At 41.7% G+C, this 25,936-nt stretch overlaps 1 protein-coding gene across 5 annotated transcripts in view; it reads right to left on the reverse strand.

The window, feature by feature from the left end:
* Positions 1-25,936, reverse strand: part of GALK2 (galactokinase 2) — a 73,882-nt gene that overhangs the window by 30,701 nt on the left and 17,245 nt on the right. For 4 of the 5 annotated variants that reach the window (XM_085850076.1, XM_085850078.1, XM_085850079.1 and 1 more), the window contains exons 2-6: positions 20,591-20,679; positions 15,490-15,613; positions 10,935-11,025; positions 10,629-10,775; positions 3,173-3,271 (exon numbers count right to left, since the gene is read on the reverse strand). In XM_085850076.1, the coding sequence (XP_085706202.1) occupies positions 3,173-3,271; positions 10,629-10,775; positions 10,935-11,025; positions 15,490-15,613; positions 20,591-20,679 (550 nt within the window). The remainder of the gene's footprint in view (positions 1-3,172; positions 3,272-10,628; positions 10,776-10,934; positions 11,026-15,489; positions 15,614-20,590; positions 20,680-25,936) is intronic. The other variant, XM_085850080.1, reaches the window with a different exon arrangement.

Below are 25,936 nucleotides of genomic sequence, written 5' to 3' on the forward strand. Positions count from 1 at the left end.
TACGCCAGCCACCCTCACCATTAAGCCAACACCAGGCATAGATAGAGAGGGGGTAAAAACATAACCTTCTTCACTTTCGGTGGCCGAGATAACAAACCAACCGACAACTAACATACAAAAAGAGGTCAAGGAAAGGGTGGAAAATCCCAATAATCTGGAGAAGGGGAGTTCTTTGGAATGGGGTAATTTGGGGTAGAAGAGATCATGAGTATAGCTGGAGGATGACCTGAGGTAGTGGTGAACAGCTGTCTTGGAGCCCTGAGGGAAGAATGTGACTGAACAGACAGGGGAATCTGATTCCACAGGTGAGAGAAAAGAGGAACAAATGAGTGAAGGTAATAATATAAGCAGTGAGCCTGGATTTGGGGATTTTAACAAGAAGAGGGTTACTGGCAGACCGTGTGCGCCCTGCAAAAACCTGGGATGGACAGAGCCAAGAGAGGGCAGAGGGTGCAAGACCTAAAAGGAGGCGGTAGAACACAGAGAGGCAAACAACCTTTCTGTGATGTGAGAGCAACAGGCCTAGAAACTCAGTTTAATCGTGGGTGGTCCATTTTACGACCTTTATATTTTTTCTCATTTCAGGACTTTTGATAGATATCCCATTGGTAAAATTAATGTTAAATAAATATTGAAGGTGATAAATGTATGAAGTTGTGAGTGTGATACAGGAGGGGAGAGCAATAAATATAATAAAATATAATATTGTTACGATAATTCACGGACAGGTGTTTGTGTGTGTGTATTTGTTTGTCGCGCTACTCCTCCCGCAGTTCTGGGCTGATTGCATCCAGACTTACTACATAGGATCAGAATGACCCCAATTAATGTATCGGGGTGTTTTGTCTTTGCCAGTGGTCTTAAGGGGTGGGACACAAATTCTCTATGTAAATGTGTATCGTGTAGCGCCACCTCCAGGTGGGGGAGGGTATTACAAGTCTCCACATTTTACAGTGCAGTATTCCTGTCCACACGTTTTCCAGTGCAGTGAGGTGTTTTGAATTATAAGGTGTAGGTATTTTTTTGCTTTTTCACATAACCTGGGGGTTTTTTTGTGTACACAGAGCTGTCAGTTGCCTATACACCGCCAGAATAAAGGTATGCATCAGAAGAATGTGTTGCATGCTTGGAACAAGATCACCTGTAGGGCAGGTACTCTGCTCGTATAATCTATATATTACTAAAACTCTCATCTTGTATGTATGTATGTATGTATGTTCCCGAAATACAACCAAAACAGTACACGATAGCGCAAAAATTTTCGGCCCACCTTACTGACCATTCTCCTGCGGTGTGCAGTATCAAGTTTCGTTCAAATCAGGAAATGAAAAAAATTATAAAAAAATCAATTCCCAATTCAGTCAAGTATTCTTCGGGAAAATTTGATCAATGCAAACAACCTCAGTGGTATAGTTCGCTGGAGCTATCTTTTTTTTTCTTCTTGAATGATTTATTAAAAAATCTCAAATATTTAGTATAGACAAAGAACGATTTATTTTTCAGCATAAAATAAACATAGCCATTTTGATCTAATACTTCCGTGTTCATTAATTAATAAAATTGTGTTTAGAAGATTACGCACAATAATTTCTTTGACTTTCTTTTCTCTGTTTTTTATCCCTCGCCAACCAACAAAGTTGGCGTGGGATATTGAAATGGGTTCCGTTCGTCCGTCCGTCCGTCCGTCACATTATGTTTCCGGAGCTTAACTACAAATCCCCTCAAGATATATTTGCGAAATTTGGTACACATATCAAGCAAGTGGTGAACTGGTGCCTTTTGATATTTTCTAATTGATAGGTCAGATGGTTTGATAGCCATGTTGGATTCAAGAAAAATATTAAATAATGTTTTCTCTGGAATCACATAGCCTAACGAAGCAAAAATTTGCAACCATCATCTTCCATCATGGCTGCATACATCGTAAAATATTATGACGTCACAAGTCACATCGTTTGGTGGCCATCTTGGATAGAAAAACACACCTCATCCGATTAACACGAAACTTCACACACGTATTCTACTGGAGGATTGGAGGCAGAATGTAAATTTATGATGTCATAGGTCACATGGTTCATCAGCCATCTAGGATTGAAAATTAATAAATTTTAAAAATCTTCTTCTCAAGAACGGCTGGACAGATTGAGGCAAAATTTCACACACGCTTTCCCCAAGACATCCTTTCAGAAGTTTGTTAATTTTTAATTGATAGGTCACATGGTTTGGCGGCCATATTGAATTTACCCTAAAACCCGCAAACATCTCCAGAACGGCTGGTCAGATCAAGGGGAAACTTCACATACATATTGCACACGCTTCGGGAATATAAGTTTGTTAATCCTCATTTACTATGGCAGGGGATATCGAAGACTTTGTCTTCAACGGATGCTAGTTTTTTTTTTACATTGACGCGCAGTATCAAGTTTCGTTCAAATCGGGCAATGGAAAAAATTATTAAAAAATCAACTCCCGATTCAGTTAAGTACTCTTCGGGAGTATTTGATCAATGCAAACAACCTCAGTGGAATAGTTCAGTGGAGCTATCTTTTTTTTTTCTTGAAATGATTTTTTTTTTCATCAACCGCTGTCACAACGGGAACCCAATGGGTTCACGGGTCGTCGAGTATAATATAAAGAGTGAGTTCCTTACATGTAACTTCAACACAGGAGGAGGCCATTTGGCCCATCAAGCCCATGCAATTGTTGCCAACCTATTGTTGTTTGTTCATGCTGTATCCTTTTTAAATGCTCAGCATCAAGCAAGGAAGCAGCACGTACCATTGTTAAAGTCTTTGCTATGACTCGGCTGGGGTTTGAACCACCGTCCTCTCAAGCTCAGAGCAGATGCTCAAACTATTACACCACCAAGTCTGGTGAGGGAATTTGTATAACTGATGAAATAAAATGACCAATTTACTTTGCTTGAGAGCATGTAAATTCCAAAGGGTTCTCAAATGACCAAAGCTTTGTGAGTTGATCATTGTGACCACTGTTTGTGGAAGTTGATTGCACAAAATAAACCCATTGGGCTACCCTGGTGTTTGTGCTTTTTCTTGCCAGGCTGAAGATGCTCACCCAACAAATGCGTGGGTACAAAACATACAAACAGCTATGTGTTCGCAAACACACCCCATAGGTAGCACATATGGTTTATTGCCGTTAGATTACTGACCGTTCCTTTGCTGGCCAAGAACGATATTGACTGATCCATCCCTCCTCCTTGTGTTCCAATGTAACGTTCACTCTTTGTACAAATCTCTGCCAACTCCTTCTGTAATGATGCACCAACAACTTCATTTGGAATCGCACCAATGACACTGAACGACAATAAAAATTACTCAAAATACAAATAAAATGTGCCTCCGTTAAATGTACTGAATGAACAGCCAAAGAGGCAGAACTTATTAGAAAAGCTTCCAAAGCCATTTGAGTGAAATTTGTTTGTCATTAGGTTTGTCCAAAGCACAATTTTGGGTTGCATGTACATTTCAGATTTGCTGCAGGTCTCATGGTAATGCGAATGACCATCAAAGCTCATACTCCTGTTTATTATGCTGAGTACGTACGTGTCACAACTCGTGTTCTGTGATATTTTGTGCAATGTTGAACTCTGTGATGGGTTTCACCTTTTAAAATTATTAGTCCATTTAACTAGCAAGACTTTATTCAGTCTCCAAATCGGACTTGCAGTATGTATTTGACAGCTGAATGACAGATGGTTGGTTGGTCCTGCCAATGTGGATGAGAGCTTTACTTTGGCTTGGTCTTTAAAAGAAGAAAAAAATAAATAAAAGTAATTAGGAGAGTGACAAAGCTGATTGAATATTATTTTGGAAATTCATCACGATTCATGGGGCCATTGTGTTATTCGAAACCATGAAGGGTCCACATGAGGCAGGGAACAGAGTGAGGATACCGAACCCAGCGACCAAAAAAAAAAAAAAAAAAAAAAAAAATTACTATGCGATCTCAAAGATGAGTTACACTTTGCCGCTTAAACATTCCCTCATTCTGAATGATGAGTGCCCCCTGCTGACATGACACTATATATTACTTTGTCAGATTTGATCAGCTGGAAATGAAACATGGGAACAAGTGGGTTAAATATAAGCATGTAACTGTTGAACTTCCTACCACCCAGAATGGAATAAATAATTAAATAAACAAATAACACTTGAGACCTTCACAAACATAAACTCACTTGGGCTTGAACAATGTGGCATGAGAAACCTTGATTGCAAAACCATGGCTGATCCCTCAGTGGTGCATGGATTGGTCGTTATTTCAGGTTTCTGACACTGGTAAGCACTTTTCTGTTTGACATGGCAGGGCTTGCAATCATGTAAAACGAACTATGAAAGCAATTCATCACACTGCTGTGCATCTACAGCAGTGCAGTGCTGTTTCAAGGTAACCTAAACTCGAATTACGAAAACAGAACTACCAAATCCAATAGTTATCAAAATTATTTCAGATATTATCAACAAATAAAGGGCTGGAAGAAGAGCTCAGAGGAAGCATACTCACCTTTGAGCTGTCTCGTCTGGGTTTGATTGACGATCCGAACGTTAACTGTCGGATTATTGCTTTGCAGGCAAGGCACTGTATAAATGAGTACGCTGTCATACGGAGGGACTCACATCTGTCATATTTGCTATCATTCGTTTGTGGACGTGAAAGATCCTGTGGTGCCATTCAAAAAGAGTAGGGTATTGTGTGTCTGTACCTGAGAGCAATTCTAAAAATCGTACCAAAACCCATACACCGTTTAACAGTGTTGACCAGTTCAGGGTTCATTCTCAGGTAGGGGAAACAGCTTCAACAGAATTGATGCTCTCGAGAAAGAGGACATTACATTTGAATGGACGGAACGAAAAAAGGTAAGGAAGGGCAGACTTCAATTTTTTTTGGTATAATTTTTGATTAGGGAGTCTTTGAAGTAGCTCTGTCTTTTTACAAGTTGCTATTTATTTCCCATCCAAAGTAGAAGTCTGTCCTTATTGCAGGTAAGTTCCCCTCTCCTTGAAGGTCATAAATGAGCCAGCTGTGTTTTCAGTTTTTTGGTGAAGAAAACTCTTTCTTAAATGTCAACACACATTGTTAAACACCCCCAGACTGATAAGTTCCCACCTGGTACCACGGATCCATGAACTACAATACCACTGCACCATGTAAAGAATATACCACTGTGAATGTGGACTGTGAGATCTTTGGTCCAATGGACTGTATAATAGTGAGCTTACGACCACCGAGAAGCAAAATTATGGAACCCATCGTTGCTGCTGATGTCAAATCTTCCCTCATTCAAAACAAACTGATTTTGGACATTCAGTTTGGATTTCATCATGGTCACCCAACTTTGTACTTGCTGCTGTTACTCTTAACGATCATGGTCAGAGGCCTTAAATCTTAAAAAAGAGGTCAGAACCATCTTCCGGTTCCAATCTCAGGCAATCAAAACTCTGGCAGACTTTGTGTTGGCTTACTGGTTAAGGTGTTCGGCTTAAGATTGTCAGGTCTTGAGTTGAGTTCAAGTCCCTGTCGGGCTGTTCAATTAACACCAGGTTGGGTTGACTCAGCCTGTCATCCTTCCGAAGTTGGCAAAATGAATACCAGCATGCTGGTAACAGGGGCATTGCATCAGCAGCACAGCCTTACCCCCAGGAAATGATGCAGTCAAGCAACCAAAGGCTGCATAAGAATAAATAAATAAACTCTGGCATCCTTGTTTGCTAAGGCCAAGGTCACATTTGCTCTACGGCGAGGATACGGCGGCCGTACGCCCTCTGAATTGACAGAAACGTGCGGCAGCCGCAGAGAAACTGAGGTGGCCTCAGGGAGGCCCTACGCCGTTTGGCTATATTTTACAGGCCGTAGGGGCGCCGTGGAATTATAGTGTGGAGTTTTAACTTTTTTTCATTTCTACGTTCGCCGGAGCAATTCGACAAGCCAAGCTATGGCGTAGATGTGTTGCACGTCGACCGTACGTAGGGCGTACGGTAGGCTTGCGTTATTAGTGCGGCTGCCGTAAGCTCTTCTCAATGAAAAATGAATTTTCCCAACCCCCAAAAAATTACGGCGGCCGCACTATTTCCACGGTCGCCGTACGGTGGCCTTGCGGTCTGTGTGACTACCTGCGGGCAACGCAGGGTCGACGCACGGTTCCCCTACGCCCGCCGTGCAGCTATGTACGGCCGGCACCACTGTGTATAGGCAGTCTGCATCGACCATGCGCTACCGCTAGAGATCGGAGTATCGGTGTTTGCCTATACACAGTGGTGCCCCCAGAATCCCAATTTAATTCGTTCCAGAAGGCTGTTCGGATTGCAAAAAGTTCGGATTCCAAAAATATTTTCCCAATAAGAAAAAATGGAGTGAATTAATCCGTTCGTAGACCCAAAGAAAACACACTTTCAAGACACTTTAAACTGAAATTCCCCATGTTTAAGGTAAAATAAGATGAGTAAATGACCTTCGGTGGCGGTGTATTGAATGTAAACTGGTACAATCACCACATCCAAAGGTCCACACAGGCTCGAGCTCCGGCCTGGGTTCCGACCGCTCACGCATTCTGCGACAGTGCTGCCGCCAGGGCAGCTCATCAAACATGATGCCCGCAGAACTACAATCACTTTCATCAGACGCATCGGGCTGACGTAATCATGGACATTCCAAATTACAACTGGTTTTGCTGTGAAATTCAATCCTTGCCCGACAGTCCGTCACACCACGTGATCGGATTGCCTTTTTTGTTATTCATTAAAACACAAGATGATTCAAAAAAGAAAAATCACAAATGAAGGTGAAAACACGAGGTAAGGCCTAAGTCACATTTGGCTCGGCGGCCGGAGGGTCAACAAAATGTACAGGCACTAGCAATTATAAAGCGGCCGCAGTATTTCCAGGGTCACACAATGTAGCAGTCACATATGTTTTTATTTTTTGGGGAGCTGCACGGCGTATTTATAAATTGTGGAGACCGAAAACGTGGGGGTGCCGTACGGTCTTTGATTTGATGTCGCACAGTGACCTTAGGGCGTTCCTGCGGCGGCCATAGAATTTTTAAGGCAGACGCAAGGTGCCCGCAAGGCGACCGCAGGGGGACCCTAAGCCGAACGTGCGGTCAGACGGACGGTAATGAATGGGTTAATATATATATATATATATATATATATATATATATATATATATATATATATTTTTTTTTTTTACCAGTTCTTTTGTTTCGGTTTGTCGAATTTCTACGGCGATGGTAGAAATGAAAAAAGTTATAACTCCGCGTTATAATTCCACGGCGACCTTACGGCCTGTAAAATATAGCCATACGGCGTAGGGCCACCCTGAGGCCACTTCAGTTTGTCTGCGGCCGCCGCACGTTTCTGTCAATTCAGAGGGCGTACGGCCGCCGTTTCCTCACCGCAGAGCAAATGTGACTGAGGCCTAAAGTATCGATCGACACACGAGAGATGCTTTCACGAGGACTTCCACCGCCGAACTGAATGAACAAAGCACGAACATGTGGCTCAAACAGGTGGGGGAGACACATGAACAAACATGAACGCCACGTTATGTTTGGTTTATTAGAATGTATTAGGTTTTTAGGGCAAAATTTTCTCTAAAAAATTGTTCGGATTCCAATTTGTTCAAACAATGAGGCGTTCGGATTCTGGGGGCGCCACGGTATATTATAGTTATAGTATATTCAGTTATATATACTGGTATATTTTTATTTCAGTAAAAAAAGAATTGGTATATATACCCACTCGTTACCGTCCGTCTGGCCGCACGTTGGCCTTAGGGCCCCCCTGCGGTCGCCTTGCGGGCACCTTGCGTCTGCCTTGAAAATTCAATGGCCGCCGCAGCGACGCCCTAAGGTCACCGTGCGATATCAAATCAAAGACCGTACGGCACCCCCACGTTTTCGGTCTCCACAATTTATAAATATGCCGTGCGGCTCCCCGAAAAATAAAAACATATGTGACTGCTACATTGTGTGACCGTGGAAATACTGCGGCTGCCGTATAATTGCTAGTGGCCGCAGATTTTGGAGACCCCCGACCGCCGTGGCAAATGTGACCTAGGCCTAACCAAGCTCACTGCCTGTGGCATACAAGGCTGCCTTCATACCTGACTTTCTGGCTTTATCCACTTGCACAGTAAATGGGTTATCAATAGAACCCTTTCCTTTCCTCTCCCAGTGGAGACTGCAGTGACCCAAGGCAGTGTGTTGGACCCAGTCCTCAACTACATAAATGACCTCTCCGACACTCTGAAAAACCCTCTCATCCTTTTTGCAGATGCCTCCAAGACAGACAGACAGCAGCCGTGTCTCACTCTGCTGATTGAGAACTCATTAGATGCTCTTTTGATAATTGGAACAAGTCTTTCAATCCTCAAAAAAAAAATCACACAGTTTCACTTTGTTGTTCTGCAAGGATCGTCAAGTGAGCTTATTTCTCCATTTTGATGGTCAGTCACTGGAAAAGAATCAGTCTCTTGAACTTCAAGGCCTCACCATCAACCATAACCTCTCCAGGGCTGACAATATAGCAAAGTTCATCTCCAAACCCAGCTGCAGACTGGGAATGCTGCATTCTTCCAAGTCATTCCTTAAAAATGAGAACTACTCTTTGATTATACCTTTGTGACAATCTATAGATAGGGTTATTCCAAAAAAGAGAACTACTCGTATACTTTTGTACACAACTCAATGGAGCACTGCCCTCCCCCATATGCTAACCAACAGCATCACATCTGTCTTTTCTGGATTCTATGGAATCTAAAGTTCTCAACATTATTGGCATTTTCTGGGATGAGGCTGAAGCACAAGACCTGTTGTACTCAAATCACAGACATGTCAGTGACCCCTGTGTTTGATCGCTTCTCCTACAATGTCGAGGCTCTCCGACTCTTCCCAGCTTCTCCAGGACACATGAGTTCTTGTAGTAACACCCTTCTATTTAAACTCCAAAAATACAGGTTTCCGTCCGTGTCCGCTCGTTTCTCCCGTTTTTGTAACTGCAGTCTGGAGATGAGTCAATCCAAGTCTTCGCTCTGGGGCTTCAAAGCAAATGGTGCACCACCATCGCATGTAATCTCAGATCCACACCCATGATAGTTTCTATTACCATGAACCCTCCTAACCATAACATCTTCCTTGTAGGTTTCGATGTTTCCTCCCCCAATTTTTCTTCCTCTTTTCCTGTTTGTTCATTCCCTTGCTTGATGCGTCCAATTGTGTCTGTGTAGTTCCAGCACATTGCCATTTAACCCTCTGTTACCGCTCTCTTTCATGATCCAAGATGTTGAGTACCAAATAAAAGTGCTCACCTCACTGAACAGCAGCCAGGTAATAAAATCTACATTGACAGAAATATGTCAGGGTGGAAGCTCGGATTTGGGACATTTTTACGACATGAAAAGTAACACCATGGAAGGAAATTGGGTATCCCTTGAGTAATACAAGATATCACAACCTCTAATAAAGTTTCTTCTGTTTTTTTTTTTCGTTTTGTTTTGTGGCCAGACCTTGGTTGAGGCACCACAAGTGTCGGGTTCAAGAGCAAACGTGAACAGGAAATTTGGTGAGAAGTTAAACATGCTCTCTGCTCTCGTGGTGAATCACCACAAACTAAGTAGAGAACTGTCATCAGGAACAATTACTATGAATTTCGATATAACAAATTATGCTTTTTTTCATAAGGTCGAAGGCAAATGGAGTAACTGCCACACGTACGTGGATGTACGTACGTACACACACACACACACACACACACACACACACACACACACACACACACACACACACACACACACACACACACACACACACACACACACACACACACACACACACACACACACACACACACACACACACACAAAAACCTGATGACTTCAAAAACAACAGCCTGCTTGGGGGAAATGATGTAACCTCCTGGAGTACTCCTGGAGCACTCTGGGTGCAGGTGATACCATCTTGTGACATCACTTTTCTCTCCTCAATCCGTGGGACAATAAAGTAGAAATCCCACCTCCACTCCTCCAGAACCTCCACACGGGATGCCAACCTACAGGGCTCATTTGTGCTCCAATCGCTAAATGTCATGTGTCAAGCAAGGAAGCAGGCACGTTCCATTATTAAAGTCTTTGGTATGACTCGGCAAAGCTCAAAATCAAATTGCAATCCGATTTTACAGAGTCAGTCTGATAAACTGAGTCATCTGGGAAACCATTTTGGGAGACAATCCAATTTGAATGAAAATTTTTTAGATTGATATAACAAACAGTGAAATGTATATACTGTATGTGTGTGTGTGTGTGTGTGTGTGTGTGTGTGTGTGTGTGTGTGTGTGTGTGTGTGTGTGTGTGTGTGTGTGTGTGTGTGTGTGTGTGTGTGTGTGTGTGTGTGTGTTCAGTTTGCAAAATCCATGGAGTCTTTGCAGATAAATTAACACTTTCTATTAGTCGGTTTCGAAAAACAAAATGGCAGTAGTTACAAATGTGTCCTCTGAAAGCAAGAAGGTACCTTTTTTATTTTGGTGGTGGAAGGTTATGGGTCTCGAGAAACAAATTTTCGAAGCAAAGACCCATCCATGGATTCTAATGTACACAGCCTAACCACTCACCATTGAGATAGTTTGCTGGTTGGCAGCCATTGTAGCTAAACCAGCACAACAGACGAGTGCGCTTGAGCTGGACAGGCCAGAGTTTGGAGGAATGTTGCCATCTACCAGACAGTTCATACCGACTGTCTCTGAAAGCCTCAGGTGTTCCTGTTGTTTAGTGAAGACAACAGTGAAATGTCCTGACCAGTCATTATACAACAAAGATGATCCCAAACACAAGCATTGCTAAGAGAAGGGAATTCAAAATGAGGCAAAATATGACAAACTGTGACAAAGGATTTGCACATGGTTTTGCAATGGCCTCACCTGAACACCTTTGAAGCCACAAAGGAAGTAGTTGTACCAGAATGCACGAGTAGTATCAATTGTGATGTCATGTACAGCGTTGCTGAAATCGCTGGCACAAAGTTTCATCTCACCATTTATGTATATTTACTTCAACTTAAAGCATGGTGTGAATTTTATTTCTAAAATAATACTGCTTTGGAGATCGGAATTAGATTTTTGATAAATTAACAACAAAATAACAAAGAGAGCTATGCTTTGCATTTCTTCATGATGGTCTGTCTGTGTGTTTGTCTGTCTGTGAGCAAGATATCTCAAAAAGTTGTGGATGGATTCGGATGAAACGTGATGGACAGGTTGGCTGTGTGACAACAATACATTGATTAGATTTTGGTAAAGACCCAGATCCAGACATTAGAATTTTTAAAGTGATTCTTCACCATTGAGAGATAGGGCTCAAAACCGATATATATCTCAAAAATTTGTGGACGGATTCAGACAAAACTTGGTGGAGAGGTTTGCTGTGTGACAAAGAACAATCGATTAGATTTGGGTGAAGATACGAAGATCCGAACAAAATGTGAACTGTTCAGCCTGGCGCAGCTATGCACTCCGTCGAATGGCATTCTAGTTCAATTTATCCTTCCAGACTGCAACCTCATTTCCTAAATGGTGACCAGCAGGGCAGAGACAATGCGCTCGTGTGTCAGACGAGGCTCGTTTCAAACAGGTTGTGCAGGATTTGCTGTTAAGTGACTCGACGTGTGCCTTGATGCCTCATCAAGTTGGAGGGGTGGGGAAGGGGGCATCGATATATATATATATATATATATATATATATATATATATATATATATATATATATATATATATATATATATATATATATATATATACACACAGTGGCCTGCAAAAGTATTCACCCCCTCCAAAGTTTTCACATTTTTATACCGACTGAGCATATTTCATGATGCTTTCAAATGAAACTTAATATAAAGAATCGCAACAAACTATTCCAAAAGTGATAAAGCCAAAAAATGTGAATAACTTGTATAAACAGAGAAAATCAGATGATTCTTAGTTGCGTAAGTATTCAACCACTTTGCCAAATTAACCCTAAATCACTTCAGGAGCAAATTATTTGTTTAAAAGGTTACAAAATAAGTGTAATAGGTTTAACCTGTATGTAATCAGTGGTTTAACTTAAAAATTAAGCTCCTCGACTTATCTTATGAGTTGCAAGGTGAAATTCACTTGATCAGGCAACAAAGGCAAGCATGAAGACAAAGGAGCTTTCCAAAAAAAAAAAAAATCAGATGTAAAGTGGTGGAGAAGGACCGTTCAGGAGAGGGTTAAAAGAAGATTTCAAGGTCATCATTATCCCCATGTTTGTAGTGAAATCATCATTAAGTATAAGACATCATACCACCCAGACTCGACCCATATCAGGTCACCCATCCAAACTCGGCAGCCGGGCAAGCAGGAAACTGGTATGGGATGTCAGTAAATCGAACGACTTTTAAAGAACTGTAAGGCTCCATATCTGAAATGGGGGCCAGTGTTCATCAATCAACAATATCCCGTTCCCTTCACAAAGCTGGCCTTCCAGACTGTGACAAAGTCTGTGACAAAGTCTTTGTAAAGAAGCCATTACTGAAAAAGATGCATCTAAAGGTTTTTATGGAGTTTGGGAAAAGACATCTTAATGATACTGCAGGCAGGTGGAGAAACGTTTTGTGGTCAGACGAGACAAAAACTTAACTTTTTGGTTGAAATTCAAAACGTTACATCTGGCGCAAGCCTAACACTGCACATCACCCGTCGACACCATCCCTACTGTCAAGTATCATATCATGGGGCTGCTTTTCATCGGCAGGGACTGGCAAGCTTGTCAGGAAGGAAGGAAGGGACAATGGACAGTGCAAAGTACAGGAGAATCCTTGATGAAAACCTGCTTGAGTCAAAGATTAATCTGAAACTGGGGAGGAGATTTATATTTCAGGAGGACAATGATCTGAAGCACAAAGCCAAAGCCATATTGGAGTGTCTGAATAAGAAGAAAATAAATGTTCTTGTGTGGCCCAGTCAAAGTCCTGACTTAAACCCAATTAACATTGAGGGCGAGACTTGAAGATTGCAGTCCATTGACGATCCTCATCAAACTTGGCAGAACTGGAGCAATTTTCACGGGAACAATGGACAAAGATTTCACCATCTCACTGTGCAAAACTGGAAGAGACCGACCCAAAAAGACTCGTAGCAGTCATTGCTGTAAAAGGTGCTTCGACCAAGTACTGATCTAAGAGGCTGAATACTTTTACAACCAGTGAATTTTGATGTGCACATGTTCTTTGCAGGTATTCCTGACATGTAACTAACTTCAACTACAACAGTGTTTAGTTTGATCTCTTCAGTTATTAATAAAAAAGGTCATTTGGAAAAATTGTTTCTTCATAATTCGTAATTCATCGAAATGTGGCATTATTGGTAAGGGGTGAACATTGTAACGGGTCTGGGGCTCAGGGATACCCATGTGGGGGGTTCCCTGGGCTTATCTTCCCGATCTCCGGCCCTGAGGCCGACGACCACAGATAACTCCATGGTCCAACGGGCTGCAGATCTTCCACAGCCATAGCCGCTTCACTTAAGACTACCGGCCTAGCAGGGTTATGGTTCGAGGTTTCGGCAATACCTTTCTATTGGCACAGCAACCTAATTAGAGGTCATGCCCTTGGTGCCGCACCTGGTGATCTTCTGCTGAGCGGAACAGATAGGTGCAGCACCGGCGAATCACGTGAGCCAATTAGTGGGGAAGAACGTCTCAGGCCAACACTAAGTGCGAACTATACTAGACCAATGAAGGAAAAGACATGGCGAGCTGGTTGAACTTCAATAACAAAGGACATTTATTTAAAGAAAGCGCAGGAAAAGGTATGTTATGTGATACAGTCAAGCCAATGGGTTTATTTACACAAGGGAGATTAGTATAGCAGGGACATGGAAAATGGATGAGGTGCAGAAAAGTAAATCGAGTAGGCAAAATAAGACAGTGTAGAGCTAACCCGATACAAAATACTTAAAACAATCCTACTTATGCTAACAAAACAGGCACCATCAGGGTCATTCTGAGGAAGGAGAGATTCGGGAGAAAGATAAGAGAAAGTTTCAGGCATTGGCGACCTCTGTGCTCAACCGATGTGGGCTGGAGAGCCCGATGCTTTCCTACGCTGGGGAAAGGTAAGGGAGAGGGACTGGGATAGAGGGGTGTCACCGTTTGGCCAGGTTATTGTTCCACCTCATCCCGTGGTGCTCCACATGAACCCACCACCAGAAAGTCCACCCAAAATCAAGCTGGAAATAACCTCAAAGAAAACCTTCATGAAACTGCCATTAAAAAACCTTCTAAAACAACCTGTGAAATATCTCCAAAAGAACCTTGTGAATACTCCTGGATTGCTATTTTACACGCTTCTAGCGGAGCAGAGCCCCATGTCCCCAGCAGGCGGAACTGTGCCGCGTGACGACCATTCTCTGTCCCTCATGTTTCGAGCACGCTGTGTTCATGCACCCAGACTTTGCCTGCATCTTGACGTCACCTGCTCCGCAAAGCAATTGGACCAGAAATGGCTTCATTCGTTTTCAAGGCGGGACACGGGGCCGATCTCCAGATGTAACGTGGGGCAGCATGTATTGCATACCTCCTGGAGGGTCGTGGATGCTTCCCTGGGCAGTGCGATGGTTGCCACTGACAGGTAGGAACAACAAATATCAGTGCAAACCTATGCTTGATGTCAGCTGGCTTGGTTGGTCATGGCGTTCCAAGTGGGGGGGGCGAAGCAGCATTCCAAGTAGGTGCGATGGTGGTTGCTGTCCTCAATCAAAGGTGAGTGGTTGAGATGGTGATTGGAGTGGTGTTTGGAATGGTAACACGGTGGTAGAGCGATGGTTGAGGCTGAAGTGGATGGCATGCGAGCAAAGAAATGATGGCTGTTGGTTTTGTGGTGTGAAGGTAATTGTCGTCTTGTGGTGTTAGCATGGTTGAAAGTGTGGTTGAGGCAGCATGGTTGAAAGTGAAAGGGCAGTTCAGTTCTGGCATGTGATTGAACAGGGTTTTTTTATAGCATATGCTAATGAGGTTGGTGTGTGCGATTTGATGGTCGTTTTAAATTGAAAGGTCGGAAAATGGGGGAAAAAACCTAATTAATCCCTCACAACGCATATCCCTTTGTAGCCAATTAGATACAAGGAAAGGACACCCGATCTGTGACAAGTACTAATGAAATAACTATCTTGGGAACCACTATATGTTGGTTGCCATGACTGGGGACTTGCAGTTTGCAGAACCGTAACAATACTTTTGCAGACCACTGTATATACAGCAATGATTTGTGGCTAGTTGCGCATGCACACGCACGCACGCACGCACACGCACACACGAGCAAATTAATGGTGAGTGAGGAACGAGATGAGTTCCGGTGAGCTCACAAAAACTAGCTTTTCACATTTGGCATTCCTGCGGCACAACTGTGTGTGCCATTACAATGTGCTGTATAACGAGTCGGGTAAATCAACTTACCAGTACTGTGGGTTGGTGTTGCTCAGGTTTATCTTGGACAAGTTATTTGTTGCTACTGCAATTAGGATGTCTTGTTGAATGGCCATTGGAAGGACAGAATAGCCACAGTAATCAATATGTTCTCCTGGATAAGGGTCAACAATAACGGAGTTACAATTCAATTCAAATACATCAAAAAAAAAATCACATCCCAGCAAAGCAACGTTTGATCAAATGCGGAAATTATTTGATGGCAATTCGATGCTTATTGGAGATTTTTTTCAAACTGAGCTGTCGCTCTGAAGAAGCCTCGTCAGGTTTGTCCTGTTTAGCTGGGTTTGCATCGCAAGGAAATAAAACGCCCAAGGAGTAATACACAAGATGCTTGGCATTCTGTCATGCAAAGCAAGTGAGAGTCTTCATTTTAACTGTTCTCAATAAAAGTTCGTGCACACAAACTGTGTGGTCTTCATTTAATCTAGGTTCTCCATGAGTACATTTTGCAGTCACAACACATGTCAAATCACAAAACCCCTCATTTACTTTGGCTGCTTTTTACTTCCTATTTTTCGGTCACTCTAGTCAGGTATAAGAGTTGGTAATAGTTCAGGCGGCAGTTTATGCCAACAATAAAATTTGTTTGTTACACGTCTTCTCTATTCGTATGGAAAAATGCCCAGTTTATGGGGATAATCTGAAGTGAGTCATAGGCTCGTAAGTCTTCTCCTCATGAGCAGAAGTTATATATTCCATCACTGCTGATGATATCAGAACCTTTATGTTATGTCGGTCCAGCAATAGTTAGATAGGAGCAGAACTTCAAACAAAAGGACAGGGTCGTTTCAATGGACAACTCTCACGCCTTTGATAGTTTAGTTGTTAATTCCAGCACAAAACTAGCGCTCTGTGTTGGTGGCATCTCGCGCGTGACTGCCTTGCCTCGATTTGCGTATGACTAGCCGTGCCTACCTGTTGCTTTGCTGACGAGGTTAATCAAAAGACAACATGTTGCGCTTCACAAATATATTGCATGTCTATCAGTGAGTCTCGATGAGGATGGAAAATGAAGTGAAACAGGCAAAAAGAGAATAAAAACATAATAACAAAATACTTAGAGTTATCTGACACAAAGGATCACAAAGTGTTGACATTTTGGACTTTACCATTCATCAGGGTGTGTGGAGGGAGAGAAAGAGAGAGCTAAAACAGCCTCTTTTTTGCTTCAGTAAAGGGTAAAGCCTGAAACATCAACACCTTGTGATCCTTCACTACGTATAACTCCAACCATTTTATTATATTTTGATGGTTTCTCACCCACCACACTTTCAAATGGCATCAAGGACCTCTTCTTGGATGAATGACTGTTTTTTATACCTGCCTACATCCCAATGCCCATAAGCTAAGATTGCTTCTTCTGGTACATCTCACGTCAACCTTCCATATTGCCTCCAATAAACGCCCTAAACGTATATTTTTCAAACCCCTCCTTGGGGGGGGGGGGGCGTTGATTCATATCGGAGGGAACATCCTGCATTTGTGGTGGTTATAATTTTTGCATCTTTAGCGAACTTCCATTTTCCTACACACAAAGAAGTCATTTATCGCATTCGCATACATGTGTATACCACATGTCCATATTACATGAACTCATTGGAGCTATTGCTATCATCTTGATTGGCTCAACAGTCACAGCACTTTGAATGGACTTTACCTTTATAATAAGTACTCACGGTACTTGTCACTTTCAACGGATGGAGAATACAACTCAACTCAACCCAACAAGCAGAGAAAATCTCGCGTGTAACTGCCTTTCTTCGTTTTATGTCCGACTAGATGTGCATACCCGTCGGTCGCTTCACTGATGGATTTATTCAAAAGACAGCATGTTGCACTTTGACAAATATATTGCATGTCTAGCTGTGAGTCTCAATGAACACGTAAAATGAAGTGAAATAGATGAAAAAAGGATCGTTTATAACACATAGTTGTTGTTGCTATCATGGTGGCTGTGATTGTTGTTTGGATGTTCCTTCCATGTATTTTACATATTTATCCCCGTGCTTTCTGAAAAAAAGAGGGGAGGTGCAGTCTGTCCTTCTGTCTGTCCATCCATCACGCTATCTCCTCCTAAACGGTGGGCAGAAATTCACCAAACTTGGTAGTTATGATCACCACATGAAAAGAAGGTGCAGGAGCACTATCATTTTTGACCCCACCACCAGAGCGAGGTCAAAAACCAAAAAGTGCAATGATGGGCACATATAAATTTGAAACTTTGTACATGCAATCAACATTGGGGGACGTATGAAATATGTAACGATGTTTTTGGATTTGGCCTCCGGTTCATGCTCCAACGGGTGGGGTCATGGGGTCAAAATGGGGAAAAAATTATTTAACTCAAAATTTGATATTGGGTCATTCCTGGTAGAACTTTTTGCCATCTTTCAACTTTGATTTAGGTGGGAAGCGTGGGGAATTGCGATGGCATGCCATCGACTTCACTTTAGTTTTCCATTGCTTTGAGACGTATAACTATATATATATATATATATATATATATATATATATATATATATATATATATATATATATATATATATATATATATATATATAATTTTGTGTGCTCTTTCCGTGTCCGTCATGCTTTATTCTAAAGGGCTCTTGCCATCATAGAATTATAAAAATGGTACCACTGGAACCACTACATTAAAGTTCACAGAATCAGAACTTTTTTAAAAAAAAATGTGTTTATATTGATTTTTAAGTAATTAACAAAGAACTGAACGTGGTTTTTAATCCATATAATTTTTTGAGGTGTTAGTTAAAAAAGGAAATTTGGCGGGTACTGTACTAAAAAAATGATGACGCAATCTGCGTGACCTAATCGAGGGAGAGATTGTCTCAGCACTCAATGGATAATGACTGCACAACTCGCTTCAGACTCGTCAGAAAGTGAATTTGACGAAGATTTTTCTTACTTTCGATTACGACAATGTTTAAAATCATTATGTAGAAGGTGATGTAAGTCCATGCATGTATGAACCCGAGTTGGAAATCGGGGATGACATTGATCATGAAATACCTGGTGTTCACAGAAATCAGGACAACGTCAAAGAAAGACTCGGCAACAACTGGTGAAGGAGTAAATCATAGAGCTAGAATGTGGTAAATGTGGAGTTTAATTGTATTTTGATGTAATACTTCTCTGTAATTCTTCTAGTAACTAGAATGGCACTCAGTAGAGCGCATAACTCCAACAGGCTGAAACATTATATATTTCGCTGTTTTGAGGGTGAGAATGCCCATTTGCTATTCTGAGCTGGAGGAGGATGAGAGTAAAGATGGGACAGCTTAGGAAGGGGTGGTTGGGGGGAGGGGGGTTTGAGGACTTTCGGTGGGGGGGGAACATGGGGGTTTGAAGGATTGAGCACAGGGAAGGGTTCGATGCCTTAGTGTTGGGAGAAGAAGGTGAGGACTTCGGCTTAGAGGAGCGAGGTCGTGGGGGGTGGGGGAGATCAACGATAAGACATAGTTGGGAGGGGAAGGGTGAAGTTTTTTGGTGACAAGTTGTCAGAATTGCATGTGTAAGTTTACTCACAGAAAAATTGTGTGTTTGTATGTGTGTGTGTCACTGTGGGGGTGGGGAAAGGGGGGGTGGGGGGAGGTGACGCAATCACCCTATGGGTAATGTGCAACGAAATCACAAGTGACAAAACTCAAAAGTAGAAGTCAGACAATAATCATTGAGGTTTCAAACTTGCAGACCCTTTTGACATCGTACGTGTATCGTCACGAATCGCTCGCAGTGTTTCTCTTGCCCCGAACATTTGTATACCCGCTGACCTGCATGCCTGGCCAGAACCAGCTAAGCGGTGCACACATTCACAAATAACAGGCATTAAAATGTGAAAGTTGTTTGTTGTCAATCTATGCACCATGGTCACAGATATTAAACATCATTTTATAGTTTTCTCTACTTCTGTCGATTATCTATCTACTTGGCACATATAAGGAACTTGGCACAACATGTATGTATATTGTTCTTCGCCCTGCTATCTCTGTACCTGTTCGTATGTCTGATATGTAATCTAGAAAGTTATTGATAATTTACTAAAGTGGTGACGACCATGGCCGATGCTAAATGGAATTGCGAAAAAATAAAAACGCTATTTACCCTCAGTCTCTCACACTTTTCCGCAGCCATTCTGTCTTTGCCTTCTTCTCCATTAGATGAGAGTTATCTCTAATCTTCGTTGGGATCACATCGGCTTTTAATTGCTTCAATTTACTCATCCCAAACTGGGAATACAGGCCGGAGTCATAGGAATCATTTTCAAAATGGGCGCTGAAAATGATGTTTGAAACAGTTTAGCCATGCCACTTTCCTCTGGTCATATTTACCTTGGCTGTCCATATTTTCCTTACAGCTGTATCTTGTGGGAAAGCATGCATATTCACATCATCTTTGTTTATATTACTATAACCCGCTTCAATACATCTCGCTGGCATTCTCAGTACTTTTACAGTGTTCAGAGCGTATGTAGGCCGCACGTAAACACAAGTCCCACAGAAAAAAGTATCCTCGAGATGACGTGGCAGGTCACGTGATATATGACGCAATGAAATCCTGCTTCTTCCTTTTCCCTCCTGCTGACATATTCCGTTGTACTTGGACAAAATATTATAGCATTTTATGTCATCACAACCAATCAAATTTGCCACTTGTAAGCTGTAGGCGGCTGCTCGTGGGCTGCCGTCATGTCCTTGTTTGTTTATCAAGACAACAGGGTAATGTGTTCTATGAACTCTCTAGTTGTTGCAGTTTTTGTAGTTGTTACTGGTGTTTTTGTTGTGGTTGCTGTTGCTGGTGTTGTTTTGTTGTGGTTTGTTGTTGTTACTGTTGCTGTTTGTGTTGTCGTTGTCATCATTGGTAAGCAGCAGTAACAAATCACTGATGTTCGATGATCATCTACTAACCTCAAAGCATATACCTCAAATGTAGTAGTACAGCAAAATGATCAATTAGTAAAGTGAAACAGTCACCACATTTTTGCACAACTCAATGGAGCTCAGTCCATCTGTAAAGATGAAATGAAGAAGAATGTTTATGAATACTGTACCAATGAGATTGACACGTCCAGGTGCACGTGCATAGAACTGGGGAGTAGAACCAAACTTGATTTTGAAGAGGTCTTCCAGTCTAGCCAATCTAAGGTCATTGGGGTAAAAATTCATGCTCATCAGTTTATTGTTATGAGCCAGGACTTGGAATAAAGTTATTACAAAGGAAATTAGAAAACAATTTCACAGTATTTGGTAGTTTCTTTGAAAGTTCATATTGTTAACATTTTATCCTTCGACAATTCAGGAAAACAAGGTAAAAATTTAAAGAAGGCTGTGTTGGCCCATTGTGGCTGTCAAATATCCACGTCCAAGAAACTCCACATAGTGAAGGCACTTTCGGACCCATCATACATTTAACTTGAAGCAGTCTCAGGTTTGGGCAGGGTACTGGTAAACAATGGACAACTATTTATAAAATATATGACAGGATCTTTAATATGCACAACCTAAATGGTCACAGGAAAGCCGAGTCATTCTAGGATGTGGTGCTCTAAGACCCGCCATTCTCGGACCCAGCACACATGGGTGAGACTGCTGATTCGAGTGAGACTCCAGTCTTGTTTAATTCCTAAAAAAATATTCCTCTGTTTATCTTCAAAAGCACTCTTTACTTGTATACATACACACATACATACATACGTACTCACATACATACATACGTACGTACGTACATAAATGGACTGATTAAGGGTGCCTTGGGCCCTGGGTGGTAACCCAACCATGGGCCCTCCTACTTCCCTTTCCATCACATAGTAACAGACATCAGTGAGCAAAATTACAGTGCACTATATTTAGGATGCATAAGGTCAAAATCAGGTCAGGTTTAAATCTGAGGATATGTTCTTATCGACATTATGACGCTCATTTAATATCTTATGTTAAAAAAACCTGACATACGCAATACATTTGTAAAACGAAATCCTGTTTCAACAACAAATAAGAAAACTTTAATCAAAAAACTCATTACATTTTGAAACTAAATCGGTAATGACAACAATTCAAAACAAGACAGCGCAATAAATTTGTAAGACCATTTGTCATTTACATTCCAAGGTGCAGGCAGTTTCCCTACAGAAACCACATCATGTGTAACATTACACCGGTCTTTTCCTCGATTTTTTTTTCGGTGAACTCGTCAATGATTTTTAAGAAGCGAAGTCCTCTCAGTTCTTCACGCTCAATGTTCATGATTGAAAGATTAATAAGTTAATCTTCTTCCATTCGGTTCCTGACCTCGTCCTTGATAAGTTTCAGTTTTGAGAAGGACCGCTCACCATCACCACTGTGAGTTGATAGCATCGACAGATATATCCGAAGAGCTATTTCAATGTTAGGAAATGTTTGGGTGAGGGTGTGTGTACGGAGGAATTTGTACATTCTTAGTTCTGCTGACTTGGCTTGTTTTTGAAACTCTGTTGAAGATGCTTGACAACAGACATCCCTAAAGGCTTCAGTTTTTCACAAAGCAGTCACTAGCAATAGGTTGATGCAGAAAGACAAGTGTACAACTTTTGTACAATGCCAAAAAATCTGAAGACCACTGGGCTGCATTTGGGACCACTTTTTCGCACAAGGTTGAGTGAATGAGTTGCACATGATATAAATGTCACATATGAGCATTGCTTCTCAATGATAGTTTGAACATCAATGTATTTCCCATTCATTTGCCCCTGCATGGGCCCCCTCTTTTCCTGGACCCTGGGTGACCAATGATCACTCCCCCCTCCTTTAATCCATCATTGCATGCATACATACAGTACTGTACATACATACATACAGTGGGGAGAACAAGTATTTGATACACTGCTGATTTTGCAGGTTTTCTCTCTTACAAAGCACGTAGAGGTCTGTAATTTTCATCATAGGTACACTTCAACTGTGAAAGGCGGAATCTGAAACAAAAATCCTGAAAATCACATTGTATGATTTTAAAAATAATTAATTTGCATTTTATTGCATGAAATAAGTATTTGATACATCAGAAAAACAGAACTTAATATTTGGTACAGAAACCTTTGTTTGCAATTACAGAGATCAGACGTTTCCTATATAGTTCTTAACCAGGTTTGCACAGACTGCAGCAGGGATTTTGGCCCACTCCTCCATACAGATCTTCTCCAGATCCTTCAGGTTTCGGAGCTGTCGCTGGGCAATACAGACTTTCAGCTCCCTCCAAAGATTTTCTCTTGGGTTCAGGTCTGGAGACTGGCTCGGCCACTCCAGGACCTTGAGATGCTTCTTACGGAGCCACTCCTTAGTTGCCCTGGCTGTGTGTTTCGGGTCGTTGTCATGCTGGAAGACCCAGCCACGCCCCATCTTCAATGCTCTTGTTGAGGGAAGGAGGTTGTTGGCCAAGATCTCGTGATACATGGCCCCATCCATCCTCCCTTCAATACGGTGCAGTCGTCCTGTCCCCTTTGCAGAAAAGCATCCCTAAAGAATGATGTTTCCACCTCCATGCTTCACGGTTGGGATGGTGTTCATGGGGTTGTACTCATCCTTCTTCTTCCTCCAAACACGGCGAGTGGAGTTTAAACCAAAAAGCTCTATTTTAGTCTCATCAGACCACATGACCTTCTCCCATTCCTCCTCTGGATCATCCAGATGGACATTGGCAAACTTCAGACGGGCCTGGACATGCGCTGGCTTGAGCAGAGGGACCTTGCGTGCGCTAAAGGATTTTAATCCATGACGGCGTAGTGTGTTACTTATGGTTTTCTTTGATACTGTGGTCCCAGCTCTCTTCAGGTCATTGATCAGGTCCTGCCGTATCGTTCTGGGCTGATCCCTCACCTTTCTCATGATCATTGAGGCTCGATGAGGTGAGATCCTGCATGGAGCCCCAGACGAGGGAGATCGACTGTTATCTTGAACGTCTTCCATTTTCTAATAATTGTGCCAACAGTTGTTGCCTTCTCACCAAGCTGCTTGCCGATTGTCCTGTAGCCCATCCCAACCTTGTGAAAGTCTACAATTTTGTCCCTGATGTCCTTAGACAGCTCTCTGGTCTTGCCCATTGTGGAGAGGTTGGAGTCTGATTGATTGAGTGTGGACAGCTGTCTTTTATGCAGATAACAAGTTCAAACAGGTGCAGTTAATACAGGTAATGAGTGGAGAATGGGAGGGCTTCTTAAAGATAAAACTAACAGGTCTGTGAGAGCCGGAATTCTTACTGGTTGGGAGGTGATCAAATACTTATTTCATGCAATAAAATGCAAATTAATTATTTTAAAATCATACAATGTGATTTTCAGGATTTTTGTTTTAGATTCCGTCTTTCACAGTTGAAGTGTACCTATGATAAAAATTACAGATCTGTACGTGCTTTGTAAGTGGGAAAACCTGCAAAATCGACAGTGTATCAAATACTTGTTCTCCCCACTGTATATACATACCACTACTACTACAGCAATACTAATATTAGTACTTGTGCTACTGGAGGCTGTCATGCCATCAGTCACATATATGGTGGATATGATTGGTTTCCAAAAAGTTCTGCCTTTTGCAAGTTTGAGTGCTTCACTCCATTCGATGTCCATTGACTTGAAGTCATCGGCGACTGTTGATTTCCAAGTATTATTCGCTCTTCCCGGCTTTCTATTCTGTGTTGGTTTCCAGTCGATGACTTGTCTGGTTCCTTCCATTCTTACCATGTGCTCAAACGATCTCAGTCATCATTCTCTCAAAATTTCACTTGCAGGTTTCTGCTTTGTCAGTTTACTTAAATCTGTGTTTCTAACCCTTATTTGCCAGCCTATTCTCATAATATTCCAGAGGTTCCTGGAATCCATGCCATCCAGCATTCTTTGTGATAGGTCACGTCTCTCCTCTATACAACATCACAGATATATGACATTGCTATTGTGGAGTCGGGTCCAAGTCTTTGTGTCAATTTTCCAATTTGTGAAGTGATGAGACTGTAGCTTTTGCAATCTGATATGTGACATCATCTTCCTCAATTCCATCCTCAGTGATTCTACTCCACAGATATATGAATCTGGCTACTCTTTCCAGTGTGGTCTCTCCCATCTTGAGATTTGAATTATCATGTTTCGGCCCTATCTTCAATAAGTTTGCTTTCTTTGTATTCATTTTCAGGTCGATATTGTTCCCCCTCTTGAATATGGCATCCACATTATTTTGCATCTCTCTTGCATTTGTGGAAATCGGAGTAATACCTTCGGCAAAATCAAGGTCTTCTCGATGCCTAGTTATATTTCATCTCAGGGCCAATGCACAGTGATGAGAGCACTGTGCATTGCCTGTTCTATGGCTATATCGAATAGCATTGGTGACAACACAACCCTGTCGCACACCTGTCAAGATCTTGAACCATTTGGTAACCCCATCTTGTCTGAACACAGCTTCCCATTCCATTGTACATGTTATCAAATATCGGCACTAACGGATCTGGGTTGCAGTGACGTCGTAATATACCACATGTGATTTCCTGTATATACAATGAAAGGCGTTTTCAAAGTCTATGAAATTGACTATAATGTTTCCCTTGAAGGCTGGGATGATCATTGATCAATGATCATTCCGAGGATAAAGATTTTGTCTATGCATGATCTTAATTTTCTGAATCTTACTTTCTCCTCTCAATGTTCCTTGTACACAGCATCCAAGTTGGTCTTCATAGTCGTATCACATTCAAGACTTTCCCGGTACAGACAAACGTGGAATGCCTCTCCAATCATTACAGTGTACAAGATCACTGTTTTGGGAGATTTTTGTAACAATTCCCCTCTTTTAGTCCTTAGGGGGGTTTCTCCTACTTCCCAGGCAGAATTACAGATCTTCATTCAGTAAATGTTTTTCATTGTCTGGTGCACCAGCTTTTATCATCTCTGCTGATATCAAATCCACTCCTGGTACTTTCCCATTCTTATGTTTCTTTAGGGCAGCTGTAATTCCTGAAATCTGGAATGGTCGTGTATCAACATCCAAGTCACGTGTTGTGTCATTACCTCCATCACCGAAGTTGGGAGGAGGTTAAGTTTTCACCCCGCCTGTCTGTCTATGAACAGGATATCTCAAAAAGTTATGGACAGATTCGGACGAAATTTGGTGGACAGTGTGGATACAAATTTCTCAAAAATTAGCAAAATGGGTTTAAGGGTGATAAAAAGATTAAAATGTTGCCAATTAAACTTGATTGATAATTAACTTGAAAAAGTAAATGTTTTTAACATATAGCACAATGTATTGTTATAAACAAATGGGAAATGTATTCAAATACAACATGCATCTTACATCTATGTACTCAAACATGTATCTTATTTAGCTGAGGGATTTTTTTATAAATAAACATTTATATTGGCATCTGAAAGTCTGGTTGG

Source organism: Eptatretus burgeri, chromosome 12 (genome assembly GCF_056783735.1).
Source record: "Eptatretus burgeri isolate ZD-2024b chromosome 12, Ebu_testis_v1, whole genome shotgun sequence".
NCBI classification, from domain to species: domain Eukaryota; kingdom Metazoa; phylum Chordata; class Myxini; order Myxiniformes; family Myxinidae; genus Eptatretus; species Eptatretus burgeri.